This window comes from Henckelia pumila, chromosome 4, assembly GCF_033568475.1.
Source record: "Henckelia pumila isolate YLH828 chromosome 4, ASM3356847v2, whole genome shotgun sequence".
Lineage (NCBI taxonomy): Eukaryota > Viridiplantae > Streptophyta > Magnoliopsida > Lamiales > Gesneriaceae > Henckelia > Henckelia pumila.
In genome coordinates this window covers 146870191-146896362 of record NC_133123.1, presented here as the reverse complement: position 1 = coordinate 146896362, position 26172 = coordinate 146870191, and the positions used below count along the sequence as shown (strand labels likewise).

At 30.7% G+C, this 26172-nt stretch overlaps 3 protein-coding genes across 4 annotated transcripts; all 3 read right to left on the bottom strand.

Annotated features, from left to right (window-relative positions):
• Positions 1-7515: 7515 nt before the first annotated feature.
• LOC140865311 (transcription factor bHLH68-like) lies at positions 7516-11681 on the bottom strand. The gene is made up of 8 exons (XM_073269909.1): positions 11253-11681; positions 10477-10870; positions 9816-9890; positions 9618-9683; positions 9226-9291; positions 8920-8973; positions 8440-8481; positions 7516-7960 (listed from the first exon to the last, which is right to left on the bottom strand). Exons 1-8 carry the CDS (start codon positions 11426-11428, stop codon positions 7811-7813), a joined length of 1023 nt encoding a protein of 340 aa, XP_073126010.1. The 5' UTR covers positions 11429-11681; the 3' UTR covers positions 7516-7810.
• A 3479-nt stretch (positions 11682-15160) lies between these two features.
• On the bottom strand, positions 15161-21244 carry LOC140863770 (peroxisome biogenesis protein 2). 2 transcript variants are annotated; one of them, XM_073267412.1, is made up of 9 exons: positions 21124-21244; positions 20063-20300; positions 19522-19635; positions 19269-19422; positions 18255-18391; positions 17970-18070; positions 16885-17002; positions 16266-16432; positions 15161-15727 (listed from the first exon to the last, which is right to left on the bottom strand). In XM_073267412.1, the coding sequence occupies exons 2-9, from the start codon at positions 20201-20203 to the stop codon at positions 15598-15600; spliced, it is 1062 nt and encodes a 353-aa protein (XP_073123513.1). In that variant the 5' UTR covers positions 20204-20300; positions 21124-21244; the 3' UTR covers positions 15161-15597. The 2 variants fall into 2 exon arrangements, with proteins under 2 accessions (XP_073123513.1, XP_073123512.1); XM_073267411.1 differs by lacking the exon at positions 21124-21244 and having other exon boundaries at positions 20063-20882.
• Positions 21245-21706: 462 nt separating this feature from the next.
• LOC140866570 (protein THYLAKOID ASSEMBLY 8, chloroplastic) lies at positions 21707-22637 on the bottom strand. Its single transcript, XM_073271594.1, has one exon. The coding sequence runs from the start codon at positions 22574-22576 to the stop codon at positions 21890-21892; it is 687 nt and encodes a 228-aa protein (XP_073127695.1). The 5' UTR covers positions 22577-22637; the 3' UTR covers positions 21707-21889.
• Between the last annotated feature and the right edge of the window lie 3535 nt (positions 22638-26172).

The window sequence follows — 26172 nt, the reverse complement described above, 5'->3', positions numbered from 1 at the left end:
GTTATGTTGGATTGGGCTTGATTTGGTCATATGAGCCCAATACCGTACACTGAAACCCTTGTCCAGACCAATTATTTTATTTGTCATAATGAAAGTGGACGAGCCCAAACAATTAGTCCTACCGCTTGGCTTGCACAAGAAAGGAGCCGATATAATGTCATTTTTTTATTAAAAAAAAATTCTTTATCATACATAACTTAAGTTATTATTTATAAAAATAAAAAAATTTGGTTAATTTCGGTTTTTAACAAATTAGAATATAATTTATCACTAAAAATTATAACAATTTCCCAATGTCCTAACATGTACTCAAACATGTACTTGACTTTCTAAATCATCTAATAATATAATATAAATATAAAACAAAATGAAACAAAGATAAGAGCCCTTTTGAAAGAAAAACATGGCAACCCCATCTTATTGTTATTATAGTACATGATGATGAATTGATGATTGTGTTGACATTTGCTTACCCACAAATTTTATTTTCCCATTGACCCTACCCACTTTATTTTCCACCTTTTTTTTTTTTACGGACTGTTACAAGTGAGTCTCGAGCTTAATATATTATACTCAATTTGAGATTTTGATGTTAGTCGAGCTACAAATTATAGCATTTGGATAAATAAAATCACCTGTCTTGATCAAAATGAAATAATTTACCAAATTTTATGTTCAACTCAAATGTAAAAAAGCAATACTCTCGTCTTAGTTTTTAAATTTCTTTTTACCGCAGTAGACATAATTTTTCGTGATGTAGCTAAAATGATATCGCTTCCAAAATATAATTTCTTGTGTTTATCGTTAATTTAGTCACTAATTTTATAAATGGCATTTGCATATAAATAATAACCCTTAATCTGCGAGTGGAGAACAAGTGGATTATTAAATAGTAGACGATGCAAAGTGAAAAACTAAATCAATATTTAAATTTAAAGTGTGGGATGATTAAATAATGACGTCAGGATTGCGTCAAGAAAATGGTGAACTAACTTAGGTGTGAAATAATTAATAATTAACGTAGATTCATTTAGAAATTAGAGAGAAAAATGGAGTGTTTCTTCATCATTTCAGAATCGTACAATCAGACCTGAGAAAGTAGAAATTCCTGCACAGTACTCAAAAAAGTGCACGAGGACTGTCTAACTATAAAATTAAAAAATATATATATCCATAAAATTGCAAAAACAAATATTATTCTTGAAATTCTATAATTCATAGCTAATCATGTATGCAGGGGCGGAGCCAGGATTGAAAAGTACCTGGGACTGGCTTCGCCCCGCGTTAGACAATATATATATATCATGTATAAAAAGTCATTTAAAATCAAACCGAACTTTTTAAAATTTAATTAACATTTTTTAATAAAACAAATCAATTGAACTTTACTATGACACCAAAAAAATAAAAAAAATTTATTATTTTGATCAATAATAAAATTAAACGATCCCGGTCATTTATAATTTTCAAAAAAATCAAGTTCTACTTCAAAAATTATAGTTAAAAATTGAATTATATAAATTTAAATTATTTATTAAAAAAATATATTTTCAAATCTAGTTCTATTAATAAAATTTTATTAGAAAATTTAACAATAATAATTTTTTTTTTATAAATATTAGGTTTGTTCAGTAAACAAAACTATTACGTTAAAAGCCGAAACCAAAGCGACCTAACTAGTATTTTTAAAATCTAAAACCAAAATTCTGAATAAACTGAACCGATTTTTCATATGAATTCAACTCGGTAAGTTATTTTGATAGAAATTGATATTTTCTGCTCATCTATACTGTAATTGATGTCTGCCCCTGATATGTCGATATATGCTCTTTCAATTTAAAAACAACTTTTAAAATTTTATTTTTTTCATTTCCTGAAATACCTAGTTAAAAAATTTCAACCATCCCAAAATTTACTACAAACGGTCATTTTTTCAAATCTCATAAATTATTGAATTTTTAGTTTTTCTAACTAGAAAATCGTAATACAAACTCAATAATAATTGCAAAGTCAATAAGAGCTCAAATATTTCAATTTTCAACCAATTGATTATTTTTCCTAAATTTCGAAAAAATAGTTTTTAGGGTAAAAATTCATACTCTTGAAAATTTATATGTATCATAAATCAATATTATCGGAACTAAATGTTCGACAAAATTTTAGAATTATCAAATTTATCTCAAATCACATAATTTTATAACCTACTACAATAAATCAGCCAAAAAATATAATTGATTGTTCTATTTTTATTTTTTTTACATGGGGCTGAATTTTTTTAAAAAAAATTTAGAACTACTAAATTATTTTTTTAAACAATTGGGTGGGGCTGGAGCCCACCCTAGCCCAGGGTGGCTCCACCCCTGCATGGATGATAATGATAATATATATATATATATATATATATATATATATATATATATCGTCCATTTTTTTTGAAAAATAAAACAAAATAAATCATTTCAAAATAGTTCTCAAAATTCAGAACTTAGTAATATGTTTGAAAATAGATTTTTTAAAAAAATTAAGAAATACTATATTTATACTAATTGCCAAGGATGACGAGGCATTAAGGTTCCGTTTGGACATGTACGTTAGAAACGTTTTCAGTATTTTATAAGCGAAAAAACTTTTTTTTTTACGGCAATAAATGAAAAAACTTAAAAGTATATATGTTTGGATAAAATTTTCGTAAAATATTTTTGAAATATTTTATAAAAAATGTTCTACAAATATAGTTTTTAAAGAATACTTGAGAAGTACTTTTAGATGTTTTTAGAATAAACTATGTAAAACATTACTTTTGAAATGTTAAATATTTTTATAAAATAGTTATCAAAACACATATTTATTCTTTAAAAAACTTTTAAACATTTTATAAGTACATGTCTAAATGGAGCCTAGCTAATACTCTTCACCTTACTTTTTTCCCCATAACTATCTCTTCAAGTAAAAAATAAAATAAAAAAATACTTATAGTTCCGTTTGGACATGTACTTATAAACCATTTTTATAAAAATCTTTTTTAAAACGTTTTAATAAAATATTTTTAAAGTTGTTTTAAAAATAAATATGTGTTTGAACAACTATTCTATAAAAATATTTTAACATTTCAAAAATATGTTGTTCATGTTTTCCTTGCATGATTCAATGCTAAAATATCTAAAAACACCTTTCAATTGTTTTTTAAAAGTTATACTTGGGAACAATTTTTAAAAAATAGTTTTCAAAAATAATTTACAAAAATTTATCCAAACACATTGTAGCGCAAAATTTTTTTTTTATAAATATTAGGTTTGTTCAGTAAACAAAACTATTACGTTAAAAGCCGAAACCAAAGCGACCTAACTAGTATTTTTAAAATCTAAAACCAAAATTCTGAATAAACTGAACCGATTTTTCATATGAATTCAACTCGGTAAGTTATTTTGATAGAAATTGATATTTTCTGCTCATCTATACTGTAATTGATGTCTGCCCCTGATATGTCGATATATGCTCTTTCAATTTAAAAACAACTTTTAAAATTTTATTTTTTTCATTTCCTGAAATACCTAGTTAAAAAATTTCAACCATCCCAAAATTTACTACAAACGGTCATTTTTTCAAATCTCATAAATTATTGAATTTTTAGTTTTTCTAACTAGAAAATCGTAATACAAACTCAATAATAATTGCAAAGTCAATAAGAGCTCAAATATTTCAATTTTCAACAAATTGATTATTTTTCCTAAATTTCGAAAAAATAGTTTTTAGGGTAAAAATTCATACTCTTGAAAATTCATATGTATCATAAATCAATATTATCGGAACTAAATATTCGACAAAATTTTAGAATTATCAAATTTATCTCAAATCACATAATTTTATAACCTACTACAATAAATCAGCCAAAAAATATAATTGATTGTTCTATTTTTATTTTTTTTTACATGGGGCTGAATTTTTTTTTAAAAAAATTTAGAACTACTAAATTATTTTTTTAAACAATTGGGTGGGGCTGGAGCCCACCCTAGCCCAAGGGTGGCTCCACCCCTGCATGGATGATAATATATATATATATCTATATATATATATATATATATATATATATATATCGTCCATTTTTTTTGAAAAATAAAACAAAATAAATCATTTCAAAATAGTTCTCAAAATTCAGAACTTAGTAATATGTTTGAAAATAGATTTTTTAAAAAAATTAAGAAATACTATATTTATACTAATTGCCAAGGATGACGAGGCATTAAGGTTCCGTTTGGACATGTACGTTAGAAACGTTTTCAGTATTTTATAAGCGAAAAAACTTTTTTTTTTACGGCAATAAATGAAAAAACTTAAAAGTATATATGTTTGGATAAAATTTTCGTAAAATATTTTTGAAAAATATTTTATAAAAAATGTTCTACAAATATAGTTTTTAAAGAATACTTGAGAAGTACTTTTAGATGTTTTTAGAATAAACTATGTAAAACATTACTTTTGAAATGTTAAATGTTTTTATAAAATAGTTATCAAAACACATATTTATTCTTTAAAAAACTTTTAAACATTTTATAAGTACATGTCTAAATGGAGCCTAGCTAATACTCTTCACCTTACTTTTTTCCCCATAACTATCTCTTCAAGTAAAAAATAAAATAAAAAAATACTTATAGTTCCGTTTGGACATGTACTTATAAACCATTTTTATAAAAGTCTTTTTTAAAACGTTTTAATAAAATATTTTTAAAGTTGTTTTAAAAATAAATATGTGTTTGAACAACTATTCTATAAAAACATTTTAACATTTCAAAAATATGTTGTTCATGTTTTCCTTGCATGATTCAATGCTAAAATATCTAAAAACACCTTTCAATTGTTTTTTAAAAGTTATACTTGGGAACAATTTTTAAAAAATAGTTTTCAAAAATAATTTACAAAAATTTATCCAAACACATTGTAGCGCAAAATTTTTTATTTCTTGAAATTAAGAAATAGAAAATTGATATAAAGTGAATTTGAGAAATTAAATAAATATTAGTGGATGCAATCTCTAAATAATCCCTTGATTTTCCTCTTCAATGACAATTTCTTGATGAATTTGAATTTCTTGAGTATTTGATCTTCTAGAAGAAGATTTGATGTCTTGAGATTTGATTTGATGTCTTGATAAAGTTAATTCGATGGGTTAACACCTTGATATCGAATTAAACTTCAAAATTTGGGAAGAACGCGATGAACTTCTTGAATTGCGCCTTGAAATTTGTTATCTTGAATTTGATGGAGAACACGACCTTCTTGAATTTGATGAAGAACACGATCTTCTTGAATTTGATTTAATTATTGAAAAACATGAACTTCTTGAATTTGATGAAAAACACAATCTTCTTGAATTTGATTTATTTGATGAAGAATGCGAGCTTCTTGAATTTGATGAAGAACAAAATTTTCTTGAATTTGATTTATTTGATGAAGAACACAATCTTCTTGAATTTGATTTATTTGATGAAGAATACGAACTTCTTGAATTTGATGAAAAATACGATCTTCTTGAATTTGATTTATTTGATGAAGAACACGATCTTCTTGAATTTGATGAAGAACACAATTTTCTTGAATTTGATTTATTTGATGAAGAATACAATCTTCTTGAATTTGATTTATTTGATGAAGAACACGAACTTCTTGAATTTGATGAAAAATACGATCTTCTTGAATTTGATTTATTTGATGAAGAACACGATCTTCTTGAATTTGATGAAGAACACGATCTTCTTGAATTTGAATGAATTTAAGTATATTTGAAGAAGAACGCAATTAATACCTTGAATCACGTCTTGATCTTCTCGAATTTGATGATTTTGAAGAAGAACGCTTTGAATTGCGCCTTGAACTTCTTGAATATGACTTGAGAGAAAAATCTTGAATTCTTCCACTTCTTTGCTTCAGTCTTCTTTGTTGTGTTTTTTTCTTGGTCATTTGCCCCCTATTTATAGCTGAAAGATGCATATTTCTACCATTTTTATTTGATGAGGTGTCGCAATTTGATTGGCTCCTCCTGATATATTTGGTGATTATCTTTCATTAATCACAAGATTTGATTTTAAATACTAAAAATATTAGTATTTCTTCTATTTAATTCAAGATTTGATCTCAAATACTAAAAATATTAGTATTCTCTTCCAATTTGTACAAGATGCAATCTTGATTTAAAAATCTTGATTTGATCACAAAATATATTAAAATATAAATTAATTAACTATTTATTTTTTAGGAATTTAATATTTCCAAAAATAGCTAATTGTTTTATTGATATTTAATTATTTCGTACTTGCCATATTTGAAGGTTAACAAATTTAATTGTCTACACACATATTTTAAGTTTTTTTCATTTATAAATCACTAAAAACGTTTTTAAAATATATGTCCAAATTACAAAACTATATATTAATATATACACATGTGTGTGAATATATGAATGTGGATTATGGAATTAATATAGTGTTTGCGAGAGCTTCTAGAAGCACTTCTTAATTTTATATTAACAAAATTTTATGACATTTTGTTAAGAAAAAGTTGAGAAGTGATTCCTAAAAGTTCTCCAACATGCTATGTAAATCAATTAATGTGAACTGTTTGTGTCTGCTGCTGCTTCCTCGCAATTCCCCGAGTACAAATTTATAGTTGAACGGTGAGTTAAGAATGTTAGGTATATGTATTGAAGAATATTGCTTGGAGTTTAGGCAACATAAATTTACAATTAATAATAATTATTACCCAAAAAATTTATGAGATCGTCTTAATTTTGTGAGACGAATTTTTGATCCAACTAGACTCAAACTTATTTTTTATGTAAAAAAAAATACTTATCACTACAATGGATCGGAGTGATCCATTCACTAATATAGATCGCCGATACGTTTCACCATTGCACGCACAAACACTGAACGTATGTAACATTTTTTTCTTAAATAATTTCATTCATAAAATTAGGATAAAAGATTCTTTTCGTGCATAGGGGTGTAAACAAATCGAGCCGACTCGATAAATATTTGATTTGTATTCGAACCACAATATCCGAACAATAGTTCGAATAGTTCACGAATAAGGTTGAATATTTGGAGTCGAACTCGAATTTCATTTCGAGCCGAGCTCGAGCCAAAATATTTAAAATTTCCGAGTTTCGAATTAATCTCGAACTCGAATATACTTAATTCAAGCCAAATTCGAGCCTTAAATTTTTATCATTATTCAACTCAATTCGATTCGTTTATAGTACTCCTATGACCGTGCATTCATTGATGTATCGTATTGGTTTGCATTGTTTTTCTTTACGCAGTTTGAAAACTACCTAATAATCTTTTCCCATAAATTTCAGTAGTTTGGTAATTTGTCCTCAAGACCTAAGAATATATATGTGTGTGTGTGTAGTCATATACATACATATACATTTATGTATACTAAATATTTAGTCATGAAGGGAAAATTTATTTAAATTAAAAACACGCGCGACAAATATGCATGCATGTATGCATGAAAATATAATGGTTCCCATAAAATTTTGAAACACAATTAGTACATGAAAAGGCTAGCAAATTAAACATTCATGCATGCATATGTTTAATAAGTTAGCTACTAAACATATTATTTATAAGGTGGAATTAATTTTCAAGAAAAATACACAAACATTGATATTAATACAGCAAGCTGTAGCATCAGAAGCAGTCAGAGCCTTGGGAGTTTTGGAGAGTGACTGCTTCTGATGTTACAGCAAATCAAAAGTACTTCTACTAGTCGACGATGCATTTCCGGCAGCGTCCGATAGATCGGAAAGTCAGAAGCCACCGCCGAGAGCAGGGGGCGGCGGGGCCCAATAATCGGCTCCGATGACATTGTCGTTTCCAACATGTTGAGTGCAAGAGATCGGAACCAGGCAAAGCCCTCTACTTCTCAAATCCTTGGTTACTCCTCGACCCTGTGGGTCCTAGTATGTAAATTAATCGATTAATTTTATTTTGAATGTCTCGAAATAGATTAATATATATAGTTTCATTCAAACCCATAGTTTAATTTGAACTATTTGAAGACGGAAAGTTACAAACAAAACAAAATGATATATATAAGAGGTTACTTAAATTGCAACATAGAAATCATTATGTAATTGACATTCTAAAAGGTTGGAACATTTGAAAAAAAAAATATACTTAAATATTTTTTTAAAAATGTGTAGTTATATATAAATTATTATATATAGCTTGGTTATTTGTGTCAAATTAATGACATCCTAAATAAACTTCAATAATCTTCGTATTGTTCTAAGTAAACTTGGGTCATAAAAAGAATAAATGCTTGTTTTTTCACAGACAATTTTATCTTTTGAAACAAATAATATAGTACTACTTTAATAATTAATTAATTAAATTTCCTCTTTATTAGGGAATTTATGGATCCAATAAAGCATACCTGGCTAGGCTCTTCGTGAAATAAACAATTCCTTTCTTGAACCTAGCGAAAAAGAAAACAACTTTCTTGAAAATCAGATTATTATATTCTGAAAAACAAATCACATTATTCGACATTCCCATTCCCATTTAGCAACACAATGTATGCTGTAAACTTCTTGTGCGTGTGAAAAATCTTTGTCACACATTGGAAAATGTGTAAAAATGTTTTTATATGAGCAACATCACCGGCCACAAAAATACCATATTTTTCATGTTTAAAATATTCCATTTTTTCATATATATCAAAAAAAAATATCCGGAAAAAAAAGTTTACAACCAGACTTCCAATTTCAAATTCTGAATTATATATATATATATATATATATATATATATATATATATATATATATAATAAAGTTTATATAATTGGGACGGAGGAATTATTCAATAGTCATTTCAACATAATCATTAAAAATGTTACCATTCTAAGATTACTTACACAATGCTGTGAGGTATGTCCTGAAGTATTGCGCATATATGGAGAGCTTAGCGCCTGTATAAAATTTCCCAAAAAAAGAAAAGGAAAAGAATTATACAATTTGTTCAAAAACTTTAAACTGTTCAATGGTATATGTACCATTCCAATTTAAATTCTAAAAAGGAAGGAAAACAAATAGTTCCAAGAAAGGTTGGTACTAGAACTCACTGAAAATGAAACAAACATGCATCCACTGATAAATTATTTTTTTTTAGCTAAAATTAAGAATAATTAGAAGGAATAATCAAAGGAGCAAAATAATATTACCTCAATTTGACTCTGAAGGAATCTAATGTAACCAATGGCTTCTGACAAGACAGAGGCAGTGTCAGTCTGCAAAAGAGAAACATGCCACAACACCCCCTCAAAGTTATTTTTATCAAAGCTCTACTTTAGTTTCAAAAGACAACCCTAGATGGGGTGATAAATAAAGTTTAAAGAAAAGAGGAATATTTTTGTTATTTTTACAAGTGTGATTTGGTTTTCTTTATGGGGTTATGCTAATAAAAACTAGTTTTTTTTTTTTTTTTGGCTTCTGCATAGTTTTATTTATGTTTTTAGTATTCATTTAATTAATAGCATTTAAAGTAGATAAATTTAATTTGTTATAAAATTTGTTGAAGTAGAGATATAAAACAAGTTGGTGGGATTTCAATTACCTTTCCAAATGGAGAAACAATTTGGTGGAGGGCTGTAATTCTATCCCCTAACTTCTCCTTTCTCACCTGTGTAAAATTTGTGAGATTTTGCATAGAATCTGATGGCTTAACCATAAACAAAACCAAGAATTGAAACTCGACCATTATCGCGTTAATCGGATGGTTCGTTTTTGAGAAAGAGAGAGATTAATTCCTGACCTTCAAAGCTGGTTGAGATGAAGACTGTTGAACCCTAGCCTTCTTAGATACCCCACCAGTCCCAGTGCTGTTGCACTTTTGACAAAGGAAACATAAAAGAATAGCAATCAAGAAAACCAAGCCATGGAGGAGAATCTTACAGCTAAATAACTATATATATTTTCGCGTAAGAATAATACAAATTCTTTTCAAGGGTTATTTGTAAAGCATGTGTTTAATCATTTAATCATAGTAGCGTGCAAAAAAAATCATAAAGTTTGTTGCTTTATGTGTTTTCATGTGGTAATAATTAGTCTTTGGACATTAAAGATCTCCTCTTCTTTTTTTTTTTTTTCCCCACAATTTTTTACCCAAGTGTTCATACACAAACACTCTCTAGTTATGATCAAACATATACTGGATTCGTGTAGATAATTAACACATAATCATAATGGTTGAACAGACGTAGTAATCGAGCGAAAGACTTGTTATTCCGAGTTGAAGTTACTGATTCCTTACGTTTTTCTTTAATAGGTATTTTTAGAAACATGCATAAGGTTAGTATATCAGGTAGTTGTTACTCGATAGTCTTATTCGTGTGTGTATCGATATCTATCTATCTATCTATCAATCTATCTATGCATATGTATGTATGTACATCCATCTTGCTTAGTTTTCTTACCTCATATGAATGCTCTTGGTTATGCCGATGATTCTTTCCTTCCGCGGTGGCTACAGACGACCCCTTCCCACCGGAGAAATTCAACAAGCTGTTACTCAAATTTGTGATACAAGAGGTGGGAGAAGAAACAGGCATGCCTTGATGATGTGCCCAACTAGAATTCGACGTATGCGAACTATTGGCCTGAAAATGATCATAATCGAGATGCCCCGGAAAGAGATGGCAATTGTTGGCTTGAGAAACTTCTTGCTTCACATCAAGATTTATAGCACAATCCCTAGTAAAAGTTGGGTTCAAATTCAAAACTTGGTCTTCCCAATTCTCCAACTTCTTTTGCTGCTGAAAAAGACTGCCACCAAACCTGTTTTCTTCTTCATTACCAGATAACCCTCCTCTGACCATGTTCAACATACATAAAATCACTCGAGTCAACAAGTCATATCGACACATACATACATACATATACATGTGCTAGTGAAAATTAAACAATTTGTGCATAGATATGTACAGCCAAGAAGCATGGATACATGGGGTAAATATAAAAATATGTCATAAGGCTGCTAAGATTCACTAAAAAAAAAGCTGTTAAAGCTAAACCGATTAAAAAAACATGTGTATGAGTGTGTGTGTTTATAAGATAAGTACTAAGCTAAGCTGATAGCAGCTAAGAAGTAGTAACTAATGGTAATTAAAGAACAAAATCCGCGAATCTATATACGTAAAACATCCACCGAACTTAGAGATCGAAAGTGTAAAAGAGAAGTAGAGGGATTTACAGAAGAAGTTGGCTCCAAGACCTAACAGGAAAATCTTGTTCAGCTGGAAGATGATGATGATCAGATTCAGAAGGATTGGAAGAAACAGAAGAAATATTATTAGAGCCATATACAAACTGTGAAAACTGTGGATGCATGCCATTCATGCTCCACCAGTTAGGGTTTCCGGCCATCATTTGTCACTCAAAACCACCAAAGAAATCACCACCAAAAATCTTTCAAGAAATCAAAACCCTTTTTCTTATAAATCTCTCTATCTATTTTTCCTTTCAAAATCTATCTATATGTTTTTTCCTTGTCTCTCTCTTACATCTTCTTTGTTTTGGCACCAAAACGAGAGCCTTTGTTTGAAGCTTTCGGAATTTTGGTATGCTTTCTGAGAAGAGGATGAAGAAACCCCATGTGTCTTTATCAAATAAGAGTATTTTATACTTGTGGGGTTGGGGAAGCCTTTTGTTTGTTTCCTCTCTCCCTTCCCATCTTTTTTTTTTTTTGGTTGTATTTATTTAATTAGTCAATTTATTATATGTTTGTTGTCTTTTTATATATTTTTGCTTTAACTTTATCATAAAGTGCGACAGAAAAAGTTGATGGGGAGTGTTTTCAGGCCAAAAAACAAAGTACCGTGGAGCTTATTTCCTTGAATTGGGGTGCTAACTATGAATTGCTAGTGATGTAGGTTCAATTTTAGGTTTAGACATCATATATAATATAATGTTTTATCAACAAATTAATTCATTGAAAACATCTTAAATTCCATATATATAATCGAGATGCTAGCTAGAGTTCGAACTTCGAACTCCGATGCCAACAATCCTCTGATCGCTCCATGTTGTAAAAAAAAAACAAAACCTAAAAGAAATATATTATTCGTATTTATATTAAATTGTTGATTCAATAATAATTGTATTTTCATAAAAAAAAAATAGTAATAATGATTAATGTATTGGAGAAATGGCTATGTAACAATCCCATAAGTTTAGTAAAGTAAAAACGATAAAACATTTCCTTATATGTAGAAAAGATTATTACTTTGTGCAAATGACAGAATTTGTTCTTCCCACGGAACATCATTCTTTGATAATAACTAGAGGATTCTAAAGACTTCGATTAATCAAGTAGAAAGATGCGGATCGTCTCACACTCTCTGATCAGTTTAGAGTAATCAAGTTTTTCGAGTTTCTTACAAAATTCCGTGTATGTATATATATGTGTGTGTAGGCGCGAACGGATATCATAAAATGTGATTACTATTTTATTCTAATAAGTTTCCTCATTTTTGTCTGATTAATGTAAATTAATTTTATTTTATAATGTTTTTAGCTAATTAGATTTTGTATTAAAAAAAACTAGACATTTTATTAAAAAGTAAGAACCTTAAAGGTGATTTTCTATACGGTTGTGTTTGGATTAATAGAAGATTTGGATTAGAGAGAGTATTTGAAATGACTCGTATTGAGAAGAATTTGAATGTTTGATATTCACCTCAATACTAAAAAAATAACTAGTTTGGGATTTTAAATCCTTAACATCGAATTCATCGATCCAAATTCCAAATGCAACATGATAAGATTCCTTGATATTAATTTAAATAATTATTGAAGCATAAATATATTTTGTTATTTTTAAAATTTATGATGATTTATTAATATTTTTATGATGAAGTCTCTATCTTTTGTATGTACAAATAAACTCACGGGATAATGCAGTAGCCTACAAACCATGCTAGTCAAGTAAACCACATTAGACGAACTTTGTGTGATAAGTTAACCCAAAAAAGTGTTGATAGGAGAAATCGAACTCATGAACTTTTCTCAAACACTAATTTTTATTTTTATTTTTATTATTATATTTATTTATTTATTTTTGTAAAAGATTGGATGTGAAATGGTAATTTAGTGAATAGTATTGAAGCGTGAGTGGATTGTGAATTTGTGATCGTGTGTGTCACGGAGAGAATTTAATTTTTTATCATTAGGTAGTAAAACAGATCATAATTAACTAAAGAACTTTTCAAATGAAATTGAGTAAGATTAGGTTTGAGTAATTAAATGAAGAAAAAAGCTTAACTTTATAGTTTTCTATGTCGTTGGGAGTCATTTTCTTGTTGACCTTACAAGATTAAACAAAACAACAAATAAAGTTAAGTTGTTGCCAATCTACTGTGTATTTTTTATATTGAGAAGGAATAATCTTTAAAGGGGATTTTGAGATTATTTTAATTATTACAATTTTAAAGTTTTAATTGTTTATATTATAGTACTTAGTGCATTATTATTAACTTATAATTGTACTATTGTAAGGAAAATGTAACATTCTTTTTGGTCTGGCCCACCAGCCACTGCCAATATGCAATTAGGTTCCCCTCCCATGAATAAATTAATTTCCTCCAGTAGAACTTATTTCCCCCTCAAAAATTTCAATATATTAATTGAATTTTTTTTGTAAAAAAAATTCATTACTCTTTAAATTCTTCTCGTTTTTTTTGTTATTATCATTGTTATTATTAATTACCGTCGCCACATAGTCTAACTTCTTATTTATATTGGTTTATTCGTATATAAATGTCTTATTTATAAAAAAAATCTTTATATATTAAAATTAACAATTATATTTCACTTTATACGTACCACTACATAAGAATAATATCTTGACACTCGGCAGCTTATGTATACTGCTTTATAGCAAAAATATAAGAACCACAAAACTTCTCATTCATCATTGGTTAATCTTAACATATTGCATTTAATATTATATATAGTTGATAATTGTCTCTACTGTCACATATAAAATTTTATGTGAACCGACTTTTAAGTTGGATTTGACACAAATCAGTTTCTTTTTGATAATTTTTATGTCCGAATTTGCATTTTAAAAATCCGAATCAAATTGGAGCGTCGGCTTCTTTCATTGGATTCCCCCCTTTTAAACATAATAAATAATAAATAAATATGTTCTTACGTGATAATATTGGGTAGGGGAAAACGGTGATTAGGTTCCATAATAGTTCGACTTAGATTTCCATTATTTTGCATAAATGTGTTAACACATCATTTGATTCGAATAATGAGATATTGAAATATTATAATATCAAGATTATATATATATATATATATATATATATATATATATATATTAATGATTTTCAACTCTACTATTTTGTATAGTTTGAATCAAATGTTGTTTCTTATCGTTTACGCCAAATAGTATAAGTTCAGGAAATTGTATGGTATAAATATTAATATTTTTGTTAGGAGAAAAAATATATAAAATAATTAGGCGAGTCTTGTCATGATTAGGAATACATGGGACATGTCACATGTTTCAGCCCAATATGATATGTGATGTAATGATGAATTTATCTTATGCACAATGGTATCTAAAAATAAATTAGACGTTGACCACAAATCCACAAACGTAATGGAATTAAATCGTTTTCCACAAATAGGAATTTATAGGATACACGCCACATGTTTCGGATACAAAAAAGATACTTGTTTTTTTTCCCAATAATGGACATGTAACTCACATTGGACAATAGAAATCATGGGAAAACGTGTATTTTAACACGATCCATCATAGAATTTGGATTCTTTTTGTAGTATCACTCTTGTGAGACGGTCTCACAATGAGACGGATCAATCTTACCCATATTTATAATAATAAGTAATATTTTTGGCATAAAATATAATATTTTTTAATGGATAATCCATATAAGAGACCCGTCTAAAAAAAATGACCCTTGAGACCGTCTCATATGAGTTTTTGCCTTCTTTTTGTTGGCATTTCATTTCCAACTTCAGGCAAAAAAAAAAAAAAAAAGTTCACAAGCTGTATGATCCAATGGCAACAAAAAAACAAGTATTCATCACACAAAAGGACACTCAATGCATCGACAAACTCAAATATATTCTAATCTTCCAATTTCAAGTGTGCTTTTCTTTTAATATGACCAATTTGCCTTCATCCAAACATGTTTTGTAGAGACTGTGTGTTTCACAGTTTTATCATCTTCTACAGCTGCAATTGCAGGTATAGAGTTGGAGTTTCTAACTACCAAATGCTGACAAGAGGTTGTTGGGGTTGTTGGGGGCACACGACTGAAATGGCTGATACAGCGTTCAACAAACCCGACTAACCGAATCAGAAAAAAAATGATCAAGGATCGGTCTTGCTTTTCAAGCAGCTTACCATGATGGGAATGACTTGATCCTTCCCGGGTACGATCAGTGTAATTTCATTCACTCAATCGAGTGGACTTTAAATACGATGCCAGCTTCTAGTATTTTTGACTAAGTATTCTAGTTGTGATATTCTTTGATATGTCCTTAACCTTGAGCAATAATTACTCATTCTGAGTAGTTTTGTTGACAGTAACCCCGTGTCGCTGCATGGCAATAACAAGTTCGTTGCACCTAGAGCACCGAAAGGTCGAAGAAGCAGAGCATCGAGTTCGTAGACAGTAGTAGCAGTACCTATTAGCAAGATTAGATTTAGCATAAGAGTTCTACCAAAAAAACAAAAAAGATCTATAAGCAGGTTAGATTGCCAGAATGGAAACAGTGATCACATCGGCATTGATTTGAGTGGTAAATCGTAGGGCTTTGAATGAGGTTGAAGTATATGTGTCCAACTTAATACGAAATTTCACAAATAACCGCAAGATTACAACTCCATAGTTCCAATTGATATAAGTAAACCGCAAGTTACAGTTATTAGACATGATTGAAGCAGTGGTTTTCTGAGATTCTGAGCATTGCATTTAGAAATTAGCAAATGGTTATGCTTTTTTTTTTTAACATTCAGGTTATATTCTGTAATGGCTCACTTCTACCACGTGACGGAAAGAGTAAGATGATGTAGCCATCACCAGAAAGGAAGAGGGAAAAAATGAGGACGGTAATGAAATAGTGCCTAGATGGTAACAAACATAATGTAGTGTTCCCTAAGAAGGGTGCGAGAGATTGTGACATTTATTTGGAAAAAAAAAAATCTTTAACAAAATCAACTTACCTGTGCTGACATGGGAGCGCTAAAAATGGGGTGGTTGGGGTGGCCTGGCAAATGGGGCATAAAGCTTCATCCCTCTCTGAACTTGATGATTTGTCCTTCGAGAATGGACGGAGAAAATTTTTAACAGATGATGAATTGAGTAGAGGGAGAAGCAACAACAACATTTCCTGCATAATATTTCATGCTTCAGTACGTAAATATTGAAGGCTATAGACAACGTGAAGGAGAATAGGAGACAGATGTTCCAAGCATGCATATCTACACTCAATTGATGCATATGATCAGAAAAACCATCAGATAAACAAATGAAGTTTATCTACGAAAATTATAATACAACAAAGCTAATTAAAATTATTTTGAAGTTACAATCCACAAAGATTCTTGGGATTCTAATGGTATAATGAAACAATTAAAAACAATATAACAAAGTACACCATGAAACATAATTCTTATATCCTTCATAAATTAGTTAAAATACATAAACTAAGTGAAAAACCTACCAGCGACTTCCATAAAAAGGTAAAGAGGGATTATGGAGAAGCATACTGTCTATTGATTCGTTAAAACGGTATTTTTTTCTTTTTTTTTACTGTATGGAATAAGGGGAGTGGGACATCACCGAGAATTCATTCCACACCAGCTGACGGTTCATGTACTCGAAGCTCACAGATCGATTCATATGAGGACTTCCATACACAAGTCTAGCTTTCAGGGCTCTCTCGATGAGACTTCTGTACCTGAGTATATATGAAGAGTCAATTTGGCAGCGACTACTCCTGATGCTAACTTATATAATAAAGCTTAATGAAACAAAATGTTTGAACGATCACAAGAAACCTTTGCATAAGATTTTCAATGATTTAGGAGAGACTCATAGGTGAAAGTGATGTTTGTTTTGCCATCACAATTTCTCAAGGGGTATCAAATTTGAGAGAGAATATGCATTGATTTTCTAATGTGATTTGAAAGGTAAATTATATGACACTGTGTTATAACTGTCGGCAAAAAATTGAGCAATAGATTAGAGGCCATAAAAAATATGATTGCAATAGTGACACATCTTGATAAAAATGGCTTCTGAAGCAAAAACATTTCCTATTATAATACAAAACAGGACTTAGTCTCCACAAAACATGGTCAAGTCATTAATGCACATGTGGCTCAATCCGTTCCCATCAGCACTGAGGCATAACTATCCATATAGTTACAATTACACAAAGTTGGTTAAGTAACGAGTGCACATACAGGATGGGAAAATGAAAGTAAGATTACAGAAAATCATTCAGTCTAGCTTTACCATGATGGGTGCCACAGACTATCATATAGTATAATAAGAGCCAAACACACATCATTTTTTCTTTCTACTTTGACAAACTCGAACAATCATGGGATGCATTATCAATTTCAACTTCAAGCAAAATCCGTAATGAAGTATGTTCATGCCATAATATCTGCCAAACATGTGATCCATGAGGAATCCTGACCAAGTTTTCTTGCTTTGCAGGTCTATACAAGTATCAGTAAGATGCACAAATATAACACATGATAACACCTCTAAGCACTCATCTCAAAAAACAAAGCTCACAACAGCAACCTACGGTCAGAACTTTTTTTTCAATTTCAGGATTTATTCAATTTTTTCTTCTCAAAAAACATGCATCACAGAACGATATAACAAGTGAAAGCTTTGCATTGATAACATACCTCCCGGTCAAGAGAAATATGAGTAGATTAACGAAAGATGTGGCTTTGTAAATTCCCTCTATACGTTGTAACAGAAACCAACTCCGACGACCTAGTGATCTCTGCAGAAAAAACCAAACTAGACCATGTTACTTTGCTTGTATGTAGACATGGATATTGATGTGCAAGTTGTATTCTTGCATCCATTTCAATGGAGAAACAAGATTGTGTTATTTGTGTGAATGTCTTGTCAATGCAGAAACAAAATAAGACGATACTATAGTTGTATCCTGCAGTAAAAAGGACCTGTTCAGTGTCGCCCCATCTACGGAAAGCTGAAAAAGACTGAAGACGGGCCCAAACATACTGACCACCGACAGTTGCAATACAGTACCAGATCTTCTGAGAAACTGTCAATCCCGGCCCCTCTAGCCCAGTTCTAACTACAAAGTACAAGCGAAAGCACATACATTGAGCATGTAATTTGAAGTGGGGAAAAACGAAGAGGCTTGAATACTCAACTAAATAGTACAACTGCAAAATTTTAGGAAAAAAAAAAAAGAAAAGACTCGTGTTAGATGGCTGTTGCAGGAAACAAGAAAAGGTATTGGCTTTTCAGAGAATTCGTCATTTCTATCAAAAAATTATCACTCACAAGAATATTCCAGAGAATAGTCACACTCAAGGTAATCGATAAATCAATTCTGGCCTTCAATTTTCATTTTACGGACAGTTAAGATGCCCTTCTTTCATAATTTCTGCCAACATTGATGTCTGATGACCAATTCAAGAACCACAATGAAGGACCTCCGTAATTTCATGAGATGAATTTCTATATGAAAATAAAGCTTAACATGTCAAGGCATTGAATGGCATTGAACTGTCTAATGTGCCTCTTTAAGATGATGATATGCTATCGCATAGGCAGTGGTGAGTTTCTTCCCAGCATAATTTCTTGTCATCAGCATTACCCAAACAATTGCCAATGATGTTATTTGCATTATATTAAGAGAATGGCAAACAATGGTACAAGTCCATAAAAGTTAAGAAGATAGTGATGGTTTTGAATTTTGACAACAAGATCAAAGAGAGAATGTACTAATAATAGTAGACCCTACAAGAATAGGCACTTTAAAATGCTTTCTGAAATAAAACCATCCGTATCTTGATCAAACATTCAACTACCTGATCACAGACCATCAGAAAACCTAAAAATAGTTCTTATTTGTGCAAAAAAGACAACCATGATCAAACTAAGCATATAATTGAGCCGTTTTATTTCACCTAAAAGAAGCAGAAACCACATAAAGAACCACTGACCTTTGTTCCTGGATTCGAAGGCACGTTCATCTCTATATCTCAAATTCATGAGCGCATTACCGGGAGTAGGCTTATCGACCCAAATGGAAAATCGCCAAATGAGAAATTCAAGAAAAGCGTCAAGCTCTGGTTCATACTGAAATAGCATTCCTGGCTAATTTCAAATGGCACGGAAAAATCAAATGCCTATCAACTCCCAAATTGTTCACTGAAAGTTCTTTAGATAAGGAAAACTCAGCAGTGAGACATTTACCTTCATCAAAGAGAAAACTTTAACTAACTGTTCTTTCAACATGGCTGACATTTCAATATCAAGTCTTGCAGCATCAAACTGGTTAACTCTAGAAATCTCGATTGGGATCACCTCCTGTTAAAGAAAAAGAAACTCATATAATTGTCCCAACACCTCTAATCTGCTCCCCACCCTCAAAGGTAAACATGAAACGTGATCGTTAAATATATCATTCATTGCACATCTTCCCAATAATCTACATTAAAAACTTCCAACAAGCTCATTCAAGCTTATCCAAGAACAAGATCCAACTTTTGTAACAATAATGCAAGTCACGAGCTTAAAATATCAGTCTTTTATTAGGTTCTTGACACAAGAATCCAAATAAGCAAACAAAACCTGCCCCATAAGTAGTCAGGCAATGAAAATTAGCAAAACCCACATTTACAATAATTGCACACAGCTGACTAATTCCATCAAACCGATAAGACGACTTCAAAAACTACCAAGATAACAAGTTAAAACAATCAGCAAGTAAATAAGAGGAAACGAACAGGTTTACCCGGCTCGTTGAGGAAAAAGCTAGCCATTGAGGGAGAAACTTGCGGTATGTATCGACCCAAGCATCCTCCGGCGGCGGCGGCGGAGTTAAAGAAGAACTTATGCCGGAGGAAGAAGACGAAGCTAGGGTTTGCCTATCCATTTCTGTGGCATATGATTACTGTTTCTTTCTTGCTACACAGAATTAATTTGAGATTCTGGGGAACACTCTGGTTTCTCTATCGGATCAAGTCCCCCAGCTGGGCGTGTTTAGGTAGTTTTTTTAAGAATCATTTTTCAGTTTTTTCTTAACAAAATTTTGAAATTTTATGAAATTTTGTTAAAGAAAAGCTGAAATTTTGAAATTTTATGAAATTTTGTTAAAGAAAAGCTGAAAAGTGCTTTTAGAAAACTCTTCCAAACACTACCTTAATTACTTACGGGACCTTTTTCTCATTTTATCTTCCTCGGACCGGTCGAACCAACTGAACCCATCCAATTTTATGTACGAAGTTTGGATTATTCGGAAAAAAAATATTATTAAAAAATATATATTATGAATAACTTAAAATAATAAATTAACAAAAACCCGATGGTCATTAATTAATTTTAAACATAATTTGTAATGTTTTGTACTTCGATAAGAGATAAATTTCGTAACTACGGCTGCGTTTATTTTGAGGGATAGATTGTGTAAGGATAAGTTATTGAATCATTGTATGATTATTAAACTAATTTGATGGGATATAGAGTAGTTATAAATAATTAATAATATGTTTGCTTTTGACGGATTAAGTTTGTGATTAAAATTATAATTAAAAAGTAAATTATAATTTTAACCTTTAATTATTATGATATAAATATAGATCTACGAAATCACAATAAAAAAACGATCAAATACAGAAACAAAAATTTTACAAATAAGAAAAAAAAAATTAAAAAAAAAATACAAACGCATGAAGACAAAAAAAACAAGGAAAAAAATTTCAAAAAACAACGATGAGTTGTTTGCCTGTTTCAAAACCTTACAAAGTTGAAATGATAAAAACTTACTCAAAAAAAAAAAATTAGGCACGATCTTACCTCGGAGGTGAAATATATTGCTGTGAAATTTGGGCAAATGAAGCGGCAAATTGAAGGGGAAGAATCGAGCAAACTAGAGGGAAATAAGCAGACAAATTGAGAAGGAATAGTGGAAGAGAAAATGGGAAGGGTATAATAGATTTTTTTTCTTTTATCATAGTCTACATATTTATAATTACTTGTAAAATTTGATGTGTGAATCTCATTATTAAATGTGTCGTATTGGTCGATGATGTGTAGCTTATCTGACACCGAATTTTCAAGTTTGGGACGAAATTTCGAATTTTAGATCCAATTATAACAAAAATCTCCCCCCACCCCACAATTCAAAAAACAAAATGTGTCTATTACCTTTATGCATTCCGAAAAAGAGCTTCTGTAATTTATGATTTATGTTTGATTCCTATGCACACAAAAACAAATATTATGTTCATAGAAATTATTGTATATTTGTATTCACATAGGAATTAACCACATGCCCGTGGTGCAACGATTACTAGTATTTTATACGAATTAGTTTCATAATCTTAAACGAATTTATTGTCGAAATCGAAATCGAAATCGAGCTCCATATTTTAAGCACAAGTCATTCACACACTCAAACATAAAACCAAAATAGTTGCTACATAGAAGAGATAGATGTAAATGTCAAAATTGGAAAATAAAGAAAAAAAGTGATATCGGTTTCCTACTTTGTATTCTACAAAAACAATAATACTCAAATATTTAAAAAAAGTAAATAAAAATAAAATATATTTTTCCAAATTCATGGTTTACCCAAAATCTCCTTATAAAATCTACCAAATTTCCACTCAACCTCGTCGGCTAATGCATCTTCCCCGAATCTCCTGAACCCATTTCTCAAAACCTTACCCAAATGATCATCCATATCGACCGAACCCGAATCCGACCCGGATCTTTTCATCAGCCCGTAAATCCTGACCGTCGATTCCCTCCTCTCCGCCTCAATCACCGCCTTCACCAATTTCAACAGCCCCTTTTCATCGTCGAATGAAATCCCACCGTCCATTTCCAGCTCCCCAATCAAGCCGTCGATCTCCTCCCTCAACCCCTTCTTCGCCAGAGCGGAGACCAAGTCGGCGTACATGTTGAGATCAGCTCGGTACTCCGATCTGATGGTGGAGAAGACTCCGAGGGCGAGGGTGCAGTGCTCCTGGCGGAGGAGCTCGTTGAAGGCGGCGACGAGGTCGGATTTGATGAGGCGGGAGAGGATGTGCGTGGGAAGGGAGGGGGAGGCGGGGTTTGCACGGTGGGAGCGTTTCAGTGATTGGATTGCCTGTATGGCTTCTGTGCTCAGGATTCTGCCTTTTAGGAGTGGCCCGCGGTTGTCTCGTGGGCCGCAACGTATGGCGGGGAGGCGGTGGCTGACGGCGGGGGAGGCGGTGGCGGGTGTCGGAAAGAGAGTGGGCTTGCAGTGAAGTGTGTAGGCCATTTGGGCGTGGTGGGAGACTGGAAGCCCAGGCTGTAGATAGGATATTCGGGGAGAATTTGAAATGACCATTTTGTCCAACTCGAATTATCAAAACTCAAAAGTTATATAATCAATATCTTTAAAACTCATTTTAAGTTGGTGATCAGTTCACAATTCGTTGTTTGTCTCGTTTTTTATGTTTCATGAGTTAACTCCAAGTCCGTGCTTAAAAACTATTTTTGACATAAAAAGGGTTAATGAGATCCTAGCGCATGGGTAATATTTAAATCATGCATCCGATGATTCGTATTTTGACACATAGATATAATTAATGATATATTGTTGTCGTGGCAAATCATGAGATATTAAAAGTCGCATATGTACGGTAGCCGAAATTAAAGTTTTGAAGACATTTCTACCCTTTGCCTAAACATATCTCATTCTCCTCCACTTTCTATTGTAACGCATCGAGACTCCATAGTCGCTGCTTGAAGAGGCATGAAATCTGTCGCCTCCGCAATTTTCGTTCTTTGGTTTAAGATATTTTATTATTCTTGCGTCACCTAAAACATGGAACTAGTAGTTTTCATCTTACTAGGAGTTTTTGTCACTCATTTTGTTGTAACATTGTCTCTATCTAATCAGCACTAGATCTGGGAACATAGTTTGGACAGAGAACGATTTTGGCAGGCACGGGTCAAAGATCGAAGAATTTATACACGTACAGCGTGAGGGTAAGATTATGCTCCATTAGGTGTGCTAGTGGAGCACAACCCTTAGATCACGGAAACCCGTGATATTATGTGGGTCCCACATGATTTTATGTGGGCCCTTACATGATCCAAGGGCTTTGCTACACCTGAAGAAGATCTCCAGCATAGTCTTAGCCACGGCGTGATGGTCTTTGATATTACCGTTTCAGTTAAAAACTCAGCACAACAATCTTACCGAAGTACCGGGCAATGATAATTGATTTCTTGGTGGGCAGGTGGATGTGTTGAATAGTCAACATGGGTAGAACAGTCATGGATAAAAATAAACAAACTTTTATTATCAACACAAAAATTTTACCAAGCAAATAATAAAATCATCACAATTTTTAGATATCCTAATTTTATCAAACCAGCTAAATATACATTAATAATCTAATCACAACTACCAAACGCAACTTAAAAGTTTTAATCTCTTTGAAACTCGACTCCTACATGCCAAAATGTCCGATGAGTACGCATGATCTCTAAATCATGTTGGCTTTGCAAAAAAGAAGATCTTAGTTATGTGGGAATTTGCTCCTCATATATCAAGAAGTTTTGGTGATTATAGATATTGTTCATGAGTCGTGTCATTCAACAAACTCGGTTGCTGCACCGTTTAACATATTTTGTCTTCACCTTCACCCCTTGTTTGGATAGATGAAGAGTTTCGTATTTGTCTTGAAGGATTTACAAGTCACTTTAATAACATAGAATTTATTTCTATTTTAATATCATTTCCAGAAAATTTCACAAAATATTAAAAATTTGAAATCTTTATTTTCTAATATTAAATATAATTTATATGAAAATATTTTTAAAATATAAATATATTATGTTAATGAAATCATAAATAATATATATGTATTATGTCACAAACGTGCGTTTCATTTAATTTTTTTAATCATAACAAATGACTTATAATGAACGATCTTAATGAAGCTTGCACTTGATTAATTACTTTGGTTTGTCTCCCTAATCGACTCCAGTAGCTCGGGAACCGCAGCTAAATGTTATGTCAAAATTAAATCTAATGAGTATATTAGAAATTCTATTATTTTTTTAAAAATTAGATTAGAAGATTACTTGCAGGTTGTAACTTGTATGTCTGAATTATCTCCTAATTAAATAACTATTTTTTCTTGTATTCGAACTTATTCTTTTGTGTAAACAATTGTATTTCTTTATGAATATTTTAAATTTCTAATTTCTAATATTGATTTTTGGGTCAAGAAATTTTTTGTGAAAAAATAATAATAAACTTTCTCTCTAAGTAGAAGTATTGATAGATTAACTATATGTTTTTGGGCACTAGATGATGATTACATCTTACCAAATTTCGTAATTGTGATACACAATACGTGACTCAAGCATGAAATTAAAAGATAATAAAGAAACTTTTACATAATTAAGCATTTTCTTTATGGGATTAGGTATTGCGTCATTATTTACAAAATCTCGCTCAACTTTTTACTCATTTATTATTTGTTTATACAATATTATTGGGAAGTTGCACAAGTTGGCGACACGACCAAATCATGATATATAATAGTTTTTAACTTGAGTAGAATATTAGAAAGAATTATTTATATATATAATACTCTTATTTTACGATATCTAGATTGAGATATCTAATATCTTCTGTAAGACGTACATATTATAATATCTCACCTAAATTCTAATATTAAAAAATTTACAAGATATTTAACATTTTAGTTTTTTTTATGGAAATGAAATTTTTAATGATAATAATAATGAAGCTCCGACCCCTCCACGATTCTTCCTACCAGCATCTTATAATATTGGATAAATTTGTCTATCATACATGACTTATCTAATATTGTTTATCTAACTCACATGATTTACGTTCTACAACATTAGTTACGGAGTTTACTCCATACATAAACTCTGAAAAATAATATATCTTGGATCTCACGTTATCAAAAAATAATGAAACCCATCCCCATATAATAGATTTTTTGTACTCCACAGTCCGCACCTATTGATTTTTTGATTTTTTTTTTTAAATCGGAGAGTGGTCCGATCATTTAATTTTTCTTTAAATGAATTTTGGAATTATAGGAGTGGTCCATTTTGGTTTTTAAAGCGGTGAATTAAATTTTGCACATGCCATTTTATATATCAAATATGAAAAAATATCTGTAAGCAGAAGAAAAGTCGTATGGTCGAAATGTTAGCCAGCGACTGAATACTCGAATTTTTATTTTACTAGGGAAAAAATAAGTTCTCAAATTTGTACATTATTTGTACAAAATATTTATGTGTTTTATATGACAATCTAATATATCTTTGTAATTATCCAAATCGAAGCTTAATTGTATATAAATTTGATATTTTTATGCGAATGATGAGTTTCATTATTTTTTTCTGCATCATTATGTTTGAAAAGAATTTAAAATATATATGCGTCTATCATCATATAATTTAAATTTATCACCACGTCTCACGAACTAAGAAACGAATATCTACTATAATGGATTGGATAAATAGTTGATTGAAAAGACATATATACCACTAATTCGTAGGGACTATGAAATCTTGTAAATATGTTTATTCATCAATGAATAATATTTCCAGCATGTCATCGAAAAAATGTCATTTATATTCAACTTAATTAATAGATACATTGAATATCTTCTGACGAATTAATATTAACCAAAGAGTATTTGATAGTCTCTCGCCATTGTGGAAATATTTAATTTCATGATGAATTAAGACAAAATGCGAGGAAATATTGGGGGAAAAAATCTGGAAAATGTTGCCCCCAAAGCGGAAGAAAATAAATCAGGCAAACGAAATAACTCGGGTGCAACAATTTTGAAAAAGGCCAACATCCATAAATAT